This window comes from Perca flavescens, chromosome 1 (genome assembly GCF_004354835.1).
Source record: "Perca flavescens isolate YP-PL-M2 chromosome 1, PFLA_1.0, whole genome shotgun sequence".
NCBI lineage: Eukaryota > Metazoa > Chordata > Actinopteri > Perciformes > Percidae > Perca > Perca flavescens.
This window is the reverse complement of record NC_041331.1, coordinates 10,394,256-10,406,715: the sequence shown is the minus strand read 5'-3', so window position 1 is coordinate 10,406,715 and position 12,460 is coordinate 10,394,256. Positions and strand designations below refer to the sequence as shown.

The following is a 12,460-nucleotide window of genomic DNA, read 5'->3' as shown; positions in this document are numbered from 1 at the left end:
AGCTCTGCGTGGAGCTTCCGCAGAACCATAAAATGGCCTTTACGCCACTGCTTCAGTTCCCCTCTCTGTGCTGGGACCTCTGTGGTGCTATTTTTACTTTGAAACATCAACACTGCCATCTGTTGGAGAAAAGTAGTTACTACCAAACTAGAAACATACCCATTCTGGTCAAGGATTATTTTTAATGGGTTACACAGGATCAATTTACAAATCTAAAACCCTGCAAAAAAGCTTTTGAAATCTGAGCCTTGGGTAGCATTTTGGTGAAATGTGATGTTTGTTTTCCGTTACAGTTTAACTTGTATGTAAATAAAAGGCCGTGGAGCGGAAGCACAGGCCAGAACGTGATAAGAGCGGAAAGAAGTCTGTTATTTGAGTGTGGAGTGACCTGCTCTCACAGCTCCACTTGGATTCAGACATCTGTAGACTTTACCCTAGCCACAAATAAAACATGTGCTATTTGACATTGAGTACATTTGGTAGCACTTTATGTAACATAATTATGCAACGTGATCATCAATATATGACACATGCAGTCTATAGGCATAAGCCAAGGCTGGAACTGTTCCTTCTGCCAGCCTGCACTAACTTACAACAACAAAAACAAGATTATTTGTACTACTACTCTCTCTATTAATACTACTGCTACGTGAGTTATTGCTACTATTTACTAGGCATACTATATATTACTATTGCTGCAACTCATAACTAATTAATGTTACTCTGACATTGATCTAAGACCTGATAAAGCACATTGTATGACACTGTGTTTGAGATACTACTACTACTACTACTACTACGGTACAGTGGGAGAGGAAGTATTCAGACCCTTTACTCTGTAAAAGTAGCAAAACCACAATGTCAAAGCACATTGTATTTACATCCACTGCAAGTACAAGTACTGCATTGAAAAAGTTACTGAAGTAAAAATATGTAAATATCATAAGCAAAAACTTCAATTCAACTCAAACAACTTAATTTATCCCTAAGGGCAATTCAATTTTGCAATCAACCAATCACATAAGAGCAGACAAGAATAAACACCATTGCACGTCGATCAATAGTAGTATTCACTCAAGCAACATGTCAGTAGCTGCTGCCATCAGCAGCATTTAAGAGAAATAGAAGTAGCTGTTGTACTATTATTGTTGGTGGAGATGTAGTAAACTTTATTTATAAAGCACCTTTTAAAACCATGGTTACAATGTGCTATTCTGTGAAACATTAAGTAAAATACACAGTTAAAATGGAAGGTAAGAATATAAATATAAAATACAACTTAATGAACTAATAAAAACAACAAAGGAAAAAGCAAACAAGAGGTTCAACACTCAAACAATAGAGGTGGAGCTGATCTACAACAGTGCAACATATTTTAAAATCTCATCACGTTTTGGATGTAAAATATAATATTCTAAGTAGGCCTACCTCAGATTTATAGGCTTACTGAAATACAGTCCTGAGTAAATGTACTTAGCTGAAGTCCACCACAGCACTGCTGCTTCTACTATTAACACCAACACTATGACTAATAATAATAATAATAATAATAATACTAATAATACTAATAATAGCAATAATAATACAATTCTGGTGGTAAATGTTGATGGACCTGCATTCATTACATTCATACACATACATGTCTAGTAGTGGTACAGTAGTTAGAATAGGTATAAGTCCCATGAGGCCCCTGGGGCAGCAGGTGCAGCCCCAATACGAGTCGTGTTTTGCATTGACAGTTTATGCCAAACTCCTGTGTAAAAGTGTTTGTTTCCTCACTTATTCACAAAAAAGCAACAAGTTATGACCTTGACTAAATCATTAGTGTCTTCTGGAACATTCTGCATGCAAATTATTTCCCACGCAGCAAAATGAAGTTTCTGAATTTGAAATTCATGCATTCTCCCACAATACTTCCTCACCAGGATGACGTTAGTAAGAGTCACAATGTAATTCTGTTGTTATATATGTATGCCGAATTAAAAAAGGTTTCCTGCCACTTTAGAAAATGTCATGAGTCGTATTTTATGAAGTACGCATAGACATGACAGGGGCTCGCGTCAGGGCTCGTCTAGGGCCAATGGAGAGCAATGACTCAGTTTGATGTCATACAGGGGTGTGTTGTGGTCTGCTTCTGGGAACTGGATTTGGGAAAGAAGGTTATCTGCTGCTGATAAGGGCCACTTTTAAAAGACTGGGTTTGGATGAGACTAACTTACTTCACACTGCCAACTGGAGGGAGCAGCAACAGAGCCCTTACAGAGGATTTAACAAATCATGCTTCTGCTCGTTTTCACCGTATCCATTGCCAATATGTTTTTTGCTGTTGGAGTAGTTTGCATGCCCCTAACGGACCAGGGCCCCCACATTGCCCACAGCTGGGGCCAGATGGTCCGGCTCAGGCACCTGTATGCTGCCAGGCCGGGACTGCACCTACTGATCAGTGGGGATGGACAGATCCACGGCTCTGCGCACCAAACTCCATACAGTAAGTCATGCATTTTAAAACACAGTCTTGCCACGCTGCAAACTGTTATGCTTGTTGGTAAATCACACTAATGACTGAGTAGGCTTGGTGGGGTTTTTCACTCTGATGAACATTTGAACTCGCAGGCCTTCTGGAGATCCGTGCAGTGGGTCCAGGCTGTGTTGTCATCAGAGGAGTAGCAACCGCACAGTTTCTCTGCATAGAAGCCGATGGAAGACTGTACTCATCGGTAAGGATTTCATATGACAAGGTCCTTGTATTTCTACACCTATTGTTTATTAATCATGTGAAAATTCAAGTTGCAAAAGCGAAAATTATGAAAAGTCACATTTACTGTTAGAATTACTTAAATGGTAAGGTGAGGTGAAAGATCATTTTGTCCATAGTGGTCAATTACCACTGCAGAGTGATAATAATTTGGCTAGATAGTAATCAAATTGATAATATTATCTGATAGTAAAGTGTACAATCCTAACACAAACACTGTTTCTAAAATGTTAGTGTTGTGGTGTATGTTCAGATGTAGCATTTTACAACTGCAAACAAATTAGAATAACTTGAGTATTGAATATTGAGATTTTACACACATAATTTAAGTTTTAAAAAAGAACATGAATCTAATGAATTAGTTACACAAATAAATATAGTAAAATATAGATCTATTATGAAAATAATTGAATTACTTGATATTTGATAGCTGTATTAATGGCTTATCATTAATGTGACTTTGTCATTCCTGTTACCACAGTTTTATTGGAGTTCAGTTTTATTTCATAGTGTCATTATTTACTGTCGTTGAATCTCACATTTTTACTTATTGCTTGCTATTAACTATTGTTACAAACAGTAAAAGTACAACAATAGTAATCTTTCATAAATATGTCTACAGGCACTAATGACCTGAGGTAACCTGCTGCTTTGTATTATGTTGCTAATCAGCTTCCCTGTTCAGAAAACACTGCTAGCCAGTCATTCATTCAGAGAGACAGACGACCAGTTCATCAACCTTTGTCCAGTGTGGTGCAGGGTAGGATGTGTTTGCAAAGTGAAAACCTGAATGAAAAGACCCAGCAGCAGCAACAACAACCTTGGCCTCTGACTGGCTTTCTTTGGTCAAAGTAAACAACTGTCGAAGAACTTGCAGAACCATTTACGTATGTTTTCCGATAAAAGGGGCCTTCTATCTAAAAACCTCCATTCATGCAATCCTAATGTAAACCACTGACATGCCATTCTATTTATGTTTAATTTAGCTGTCTGAACTACTTTGTAAGCTGTCTGGATAAAAGTGAATAGAATCAGCTTCACTCATAGCTGTATTAAGCCTATTATTAACATAATAGTAAGAGTGAAGAAAAAGAAAAAGAAAAAGAAAAAATTGCCATTGCAAGATTGGCCAAATGCTCCAAACGAGCCAAATGTGGAAACCCCCTCTGACACATTTATTCAGTGACTTACAGCTTAGTGTAACAGTAACCTTTAAGAGCAACTGTTAAGGCAAATTCGTAACTCAGATTATACTCACAAATTATCACAATTACAATATGATTCATTATTATTTATTAAACTATCCAGCATTATATTAGAGTTGAAATGTCCACCTTGATGTACATTGTGCAGATAATGTCTCTCTTTAACTAGACATTTAAAAGCAGAACTTGTACTGTGCGGTCACGGGCAGTTTTATCATATGGCATAGGTAAAGGGCCTTGTGAATTTGTTGTTTCTTAAAGTGGGTATATGTAACTTTCAGTTTGTGTTGATTCTAGCAACCCCTTTTGACAAACCCGGTAGTGTTTTTACCACACCTGCTGTCATAAAGGTCTAGGAGTTAGCGTTACATGGAGGTCATATAGTTGCAATGAATATTTTGCTCAGACAGAAAATCATTAATTTACAATAAGAGAATACGTTACAGATGCATCATTACATTAACTTACGGTAACTTAGCCTACTTTGGATGTATCGTGAGCTAAACTGGGTGTCAGTGTCACTGTGTCATGAGCCAAAGCATTAAGAATATGTTATTATTTTTATTTTATTTTTTTATTTAAAAGGGACAACGCACATTAATCAACATGAGTACAGAGTCCAACTAGCCTGACAAGCCAGACCCACATCAAGATGCTGCCAATGGTGCAACTCACCATTGGCAGGGCTCAATCCGATGGGCAGGATAAACGGTTGTCTGTCAAACTCCCACTGCACGCAATAGGAAAGCACTACAACCAAGCAGAACAACGAAGAAGGTAGCAGAGCTAGTTGATAGATTAAACTTTTGAAGTATCCGGTCGGCAAAACTCCGAACACATCTTCCTTTTTTAAGAATGACTTCAGTGCCATTCTTTTCTCGAAGAAAAGCTTAACTCCAAGTCTTTCAGAGTCGCGGCCAAAGCCGATTCGAAAGACTGCTGTTCGCCAGCAGCAGCAGCCATAAGCCCACCCACCGACTCTATACACAATGTGATTGGCCCGGCCAAAGTTTGGTTTTTTCAGTTCACAAGCCAACGAAGAGTTTGTAGATTGACCCTGGCTGCAAATTACATTTGCTGCCGCTAGGGTGCATCTAGATTTCTAGGCTAGAGTCCAACATGTAAATGTGCCAGATTTAGCCATACAGGCTAATTTTCATCTGCAGTCCCTAGCAGGTTGCAACCAACATAATAATAACTTAGATTTATATAACGCAAGGACGCTTTACACAAGTACAGGGGGACAAGGGAAGAAAAATTGTAGGTCAACACAAACACTGACTAAAAGGATTAAAACCTCTGCGCTAAATGGAAGGGTGACGTAATTTAATGTACTGACGTACAACCACATTGCGCATTATAAAGTTATTTAATGAATATAATAGACATATTACATACCTGAGGGCGTTCTTTTCACTGTAAGTATGGTTTGCTGTTACAGGTCATTTATGATCATCAGATGGAAACATTTAAAAGTTACATATAGTCACTTTAAAAACATCTGTAACACTTGTGAAAGCACAGTTCAATCAGGCGCGACTCGGCTGCGGCTCATCTAGAGATGTGGTGTGACCCCTTTTTTTTTGTGTAGCCGTCACACATCCAGGTAGTATTAGGCGATGTGGACCGGGTGGGTGAAGCAGGGAGCCTGACTCGGCCTGCTGGGGAAGCCGCTACAGAAAGCATAATGGCCGGAGAAACGTGCTGGCAACAAAACAATGTGCTGGAGAGCCCAAAAGCCTGGGTGGTGTGTTTGTGTACAATTAATTTCATCTCATCAATTTCATTTGCATGTAAGGTAGACAACAATCACTTTTTGTCAAATGATAATTTTTTACATTTGGGATTTTCACATTATTTGCATCTGTTATGACTGGCGGAAGAATATAGTACTTGGGCGGAATGATTTGCTTTGCAGCAACCTGTCTGAGAATATAGTTCCCAGTTTGTTTACGGTTAGAAGACATCTCATCGTCTCATGTTACGTTGTTTTTTGTACACGCTGTGACTCTACAAATCAAAACATGTAAATAGGAACATGTTGGCATTATTTTGTCACAATTCGGAGCAGTAGGATTACTGGAACCATTCACCTGCATGTTCTGTGCTAGCCTGATGCCACTGGCGGCGTCAGACAGCCTTACAGCACGCACTGATATGAGAAGGGTATGTATCGACTTGTCTAACTCTGGGGGTTACGGTGAATAAGCTAAATTCCCAATAAGTCGGCATGTTCCTTTTCAATTCAATTCAATTTTATTTATAGTATCCAATCATAACACAAGTTATCTTGAGACACTTTACAGATAGAGTAGGTCTAGACTACACTCTATAATTTACAAAGCCCCAACAATTACAGTAATTCCCTCAAGAGCAAGCAGTGCGACAGTGGCAAGGAAAAACTCCCTCTTGGGAAGAAACCTTGGACAGACCCAGGCTCTTGGTAGGCGGTGTTTGACGGTGCCGGTTGGGGATGTGATGAACAGTGGCAGTAATAGTCACATTAATAATGGAACAGTGACTTCAAATGGTAGTCGTAGTAGTTTATGTCATATCAGTGCGCTGCAGGGCGTTAAAGGAAGTAGCGTGGCCCAGCAGAGCATGGATGGACGTAGCAGGAAGCAGCAGGGTTCAGCAGGACGCAGCATGACATTGCAGGGCACCGCATAGCTTAGCAGGGAGTGCAGCAGGACCACGGCGACAGCTGCAACCAAGATCTTGGTGCCAACATTCTCCAAGGAAAAAAATACGCTGGGTGAAAAAACATGAGGACTCCGGGGAGTAAACTCCCCAGAATCTAGGATTAATAACAAGCATTTCTGGGACGGGATGCACACAAATGGTAATAGAAAGGGAGAGGAGAGGAAGGAAGTCCCCCAGCAGTCTAGAACTGTAACAGCGTAACTATTAGAGACAGGTCATAAGGAGAGGTAGCCTGTTCAGGCTTGAAACTCTCCCCTGCCGAATCGGGTTGTGCTGGCCTGCCTCCCTCTACTTTTGTTATATTATTAATCTAACGACTATGAAGAGAAGCATGTGGGCCTTGTTAGGTGGACGCTGCAACTCCTCACTCCCTAACTATAAGCTTTATCAAATAGTAGAGTTTTAAGTTCATTCTTAAATGCGGTGACAGTTTCTGCCCCCCGAACCCAGATTGGGAGCTGGTTCCATAGGAGAGGATAACTGAAGGCTCTGGCTCCCATTCTACTTTTAGAGACTCTAGGTACCACAAGTAACTCTGCATTCTGGGAGCGCAGTGCTCTAGTGGGACAATAAGGTATTAGGAGCTCTTCTAAATATGATGGTGCTTGACCATTTAGAGCTTTGTAGGTCAGGAGAAGGATTTTAAATTCAATCCTGGATTTTACAGGAAGCCAATGCAGAGAAGCTAATACAGGAGAAATATGATCTCTTTTCTTAGTTCTTGTGAGAACACGCGCTGTAGCATTCTGGATCAGTTGGAGAGTCTTAAGGGACTTATTTGAGCAACCTGACAGTAGGGAATTACAATAGTCCAGCCTGGAAGTAACGAATGCATGGACTAGTTTTTCAGCATCGTTTTGATACAGGATATTCCTAATTTTGGCAATGTTACGAAGATGAAAAAAGGCTGTTCTTGAGGTTTGTTTTAGATGGCCGTTAAAGGATATATCCTGATCAAAAATAACCCCTAGATTTCTGACAGTAGTGCTGGAGGCCAGGGCAATACCATCCAGAGTAGCTATGTCTTTAGATAATGAGGCTCGGAGGTGTTTAGGGCCCAGCACACTTCAGTTTTGTTAGAGTTTAACATCAGAAAATTATAGGTCATCCAGGATTTTATATCTTTAATGCACGCTTGAAGTTTAGCTACCTGACTGGTTTCGTCTGTTTTGAGTGACAAGTATAATTGGGTGTCATCCGCATAACAGTGAAAGTTAATTGAGTGTTTCCTAATAATATTACCAAGAGGAAGCATATATAAGGAGAATAGAATAGGTCCAAGCACTGAGCCTTGTGGAACGCCATGGCTAACTTTAGCGTACTTGGAGGACTTATCATTAACATTAACAAATTGAGATCGATCAGAGAAATAGGATTTAAACCAGCTAAATGTTCCAATCTCTGTAACAGGATGTATGGTCAATATTGTTGAATGCAGCACTAAGATCTAGTAAAACAAGAATAGAGACAAGTCCTTTGTCTGCAACAGTTAGAAGGTCGTTATTAATTTTCACCAGTGCTGTCTCTGTGCTATGATTCTTTCTAAATCCTGATTGAAAGTCATCAAATGAACTATTGCTATGTAGAAAATCACATAGTTGGTTAGCGACTACCTTCTCAAGGATCTTGGAGAGAAAGGGAAGGTTAGATATAGGTCTATAGTTTGCTAAGACCTCAGGATTGAGGGTGGGTTTTTTCAGAAGAGGTTTTATCACAGCTATTTTCAATGACTGTGCTACATAACCTGTTAATAAGGACATATTGATCATATCTAGTAATGAAGTGTTAACCACGGGTAACGCTTCTTTGAGTAGTCTTGTTGGGATGGGTCTAAGAGACAGGTAGATGGCTTAGCTGAGGATATCTTTAACATTAATTGTTGAAGGTCTATAGGATAAAAGCAGTCTAAGTATATGTCGGGAATAGTCATTCTTTCTAGCGTTCCTGCGTTTAAAGGTGAACTGTTAGAAGTTGATGGCAAAAGGTGATAGATTCTATCTCTAATTGTTATAATTTTATCATTAAAGAAGCTCATGAAGTCATCACTACTCAGAGCTAGAGGAATAGATGGCTCAGTAGAGCTGTGGCTATCTGTCAGCCTGGCTACAGTGCTGAAAAGAAACCTTGGGTTGTTCTTATTTTCTTCTATTAGTGATGAGTAATAGTCTGATCTGGCCTTTCTTAGGGACTTCCTATAGGTTTTGAGACTTTCTTGCCAATCCAAACGAGATTCTTCCACTTTGGTGGAACGCCATTTACTTTTGAGGTTTCGCGAGATTTGTTTTAATTTGCAAGTTTGGGAGTTATACCAAGGTGCTAGTTTCCTTTACTTCATCATCTTCTTTTTGAGGGGAATGAAATATATCAATTTGAGAGGGACTGAGGTTAACATAAAGGTCCTATGTTATGTTAAGGCATGACATAGAGTCAAATGCTGTTGGAATATCTTCCTTAAATTTAGCTATAGCACTGTCAGATAGGCATCTAGTGTAGAAGCTTTTATCTAATTTAGTATAGTCAGGTAGTAAGAATTTGAAAATAATTAAAGAATGATCTGATAATTCTGCGGCAATATTATTAAATCCTCAATTTCAATACCATATGCCAGCACAAGGTCGAGGGTGTGGTTAAAACAGTGCGTCACCATGTGCACACTCTGACTGAAACCAATTGAATCTAATGAGTTGAAAGCAGTACTGAGGCTATCATTGTCAACGTCCACATGGATATTAAAATCACCTACAATAAGTACTTGGTCTGATTTAAGGACTTAACATGATAAAAACTCTGAGAATTCAGATAAAAATTCAGAATACGGACCTGGAGCCCTGTAAATAACGAATGTAATTGGCTGTAATGTTTTCCATTTTGGATGTTGAAGATTAAGAACAAAACTCTCAAACGAGTTATAATTTAGTTTAGGTTTAGGATTAATTAACAGGCTTGAATCAAAAATGGCTGCAACTCCCCCTCCTCGGCCTGAGCCTCTAGGAATTTGAGTATTAATATGACTGGGAGGAGTGGCTTCATTTAGACTGACATATTCTTCATGGCCCAGCCAGGTTTCAGTAAGACAAAATAAATCAATTTTATTATCTGATCTCAAATCGTTTACCAATACTGCTTTAGAAGACAGAGATCTAATATTTAATAGTCCATATCTAATTTTCCTATTTTGTTCTATCGTTGCAGTTGTTTTAATTCCAATTAGGTTGTTAAGTATAAATCTTTTGTTTACCTTTGATTTAACCGATCTGAGCCGGGGGACAGACACCGTGCTTATTAGACTATGAGTGGGCGACTGCTCCAACAGAAGCACAGAGGGGCACATTGCACTGCACCTCTGATTACTGATAGGTTTGGTATGTGTGCATGCAGACGTTTGAATGTATCTTATCTATTCTAAGGACTTTCTAGAGACCAGTCAGTTTAAGATGATATGGTCTCACAGTAAAACCTAGCTTAGAATGGGCACAACTGTCACACAGAGGAATTGGAGCCAGAATTTTGGGAATCTATTAGGAGCACGTGCCATAAAAGGTGTAGTTTAAGAGTAAACTGTTCCAGCTGAAATAGATGTCTCATGCTGTGTAAGCACAAAAAGTGTTTAAATGGTGTTCACTATGATGTACATGTGGTTCATCCTTGGGCAAACGTGTCTGTATGCTCATGGTTGTTCCAGTGTCATGCAAAACAATTACAAGGTAATCTTATCTGTGTGAAGTATTTAATAGATTCTTATAAAATTAACTTTCTGCCATATTTGCTGAAACTGACCCTATGTTTGAGTAGAACTACATTACTAGGCAGTAATTTAAAAAAAAATCCAGCTCCTCTGGCACCACCTACAGCCTGTAGTGCGATTTGCAAAAAGGCACCGCTCCCTGTTCAGATCCTCCAATCAGGGCCACGGGGGGGTGTCTAACTGCGTTTCAATCACTGCTCATGCACACGCATTCATTCTCCCTCGTGGGGGGAGGGGCTTAGTTTGGGCTTCAGCAGAAAGGGGGAGGGACTGAGAAGTTGTCGATGTTCAAATTCTTTGGCTAAGTCCTGGATCTTCACAATCCTACCTACAACACCTTTAATACGAACAACTAACATCAATCAAATATATTTAAATATATGCATAGGGAGGAAACTTGGCTGAAATGGAAACGAAAAGAAAACTGGGGAGGAAAAGGAAAAGGAGGAAAGTCTACTGCTGGTAGATTAGTACACCAAAGAAAACACGATCAGGGTAATTTCCATTGGGGTAATTTCCTCACAGGGAAGTGTAATTTAAAAACTTTTAAAAACTAGTATTTTATTATTTATAGAACATGATTATTTTATATGTTAACTTGTCCCATTATTTCCAGCACACCTACAGCAGAGATGACTGCACCTTCAGAGAGCAGATTTTGCCAGACGGGTACAACATCTACGTCTCTGACAGACACAGAGCCCTGCTCAGTCTGGGAAACCACCGGCAGAGGCTGCAGGGTCGAGACAGAGGTGTACCAGCTCTGGCCCAGTTCCTCCCCAGGATCGGCACCCTGGATTACACCTCATCCCCTGGACTGGACACCCCTGATGAGCCAAGACAGAGCGCAGCCCAAACGGAAGAACCTGTGGACACGATGGACTCATTTGGAAAGCTCTCTCAGATCATTCACAGTCCCAGCTTCCACAAGCGATGAGACAGTATCTCCGAGACACCAGGAAATGGATGTGTCCTGGGGGTGTTCTACTTTGTCTGATGCCCGAAAACGCACATTTCTCCCTGCATGTTGCAGCAACTGACTGCATGTTCAGCCAGCCTACACCCAGAAAGGTAGCTGCGACATCCTGCCAGCACTGTCCAGTCAGACATGACTGAACAGAATATAAGTGCAGTGTCCTACAGTTGTCAGTAACAACCTTTTCATTTACTGAACAAACACCCAGAGTGTGCTCAGTCTTCCTCTCCCCAAAACAGCCTATGGCACACAGGGAGGGATGTGTTTGACCCCGGACTGGAGACATGATCAGTAACCACAGATGAATGAAGCACCAACAGGAACTTAAAAAAGGAGAACAATAGAAAAAACTGACTCTTTAAGCCCCCTTCCTGAAACAGCCCAGTCTGCTCTGTTAGTCAGTGTTCCCGGATCTCCAGAGTCTCCTCATCTGTGATATGCTGCCTCTGTACAGGCCGTTGCAGGTGGAGACTGACTGCAACAGAATATAAAGCGAGACTTTATACCATGACAAATCAACAATAAATAAATAAATTGTTTATTATTTATAAATAAATAATAAACCAAATATTACATCGGCCATTTATAGCCGGATTTTAAAAAAACTGCATATACATGCTAAATAAAAGGGTCATAGTCACACTGTTTAGTTCTAGCAAGTGTAGTGCCACATGAAGGAGCACCAAAAATGTGATCAGACATTTTGCCTATTCTGATTTGCCATCTTATATAAAGTATGTTATAACACTAAGTGTTCATTTTTACACAACAGGATTCTCAGCATAGTGCCTGTGAAATGAGAAAGAGGAAAAAGACTTTGATAGCAGTAGATGAGGATTAGAATGTTGGGTAAAATGAACTGCATTTAGATAAGGACTTCTTTTCCACACCTGACAAAAAGTATTGTTTACTTGCAGTAGTAGAGTTGTATTTATTTGGTTATTTAAATGTCTAGCAGTTTGAATGTGAATACTTTGTATGCTTTATTGAATTCACCATTGCATTTTCTGTATGTGATGATATTTCCTGTTGTAAATGTAAAGCAACCGTTCGCATTGTTTGATTAGATAGATTTG

General features: G+C 39.7%; 1 protein-coding gene across 1 annotated transcript; it reads left to right on the top strand.

The window, feature by feature from the left end:
- Nucleotides 1-2,277: 2,277 nt before the first annotated feature.
- fgf19 (fibroblast growth factor 19) lies at nt 2,278-11,345 on the top strand. Its single transcript, XM_028587528.1, has 3 exons — nt 2,278-2,488; nt 2,614-2,717; nt 11,025-11,345. Exons 1-3 carry the CDS (start codon nt 2,278-2,280, stop codon nt 11,343-11,345), a joined length of 636 nt encoding a protein of 211 aa, XP_028443329.1.
- Nucleotides 11,346-12,460: the final 1,115 nt, after the last annotated feature.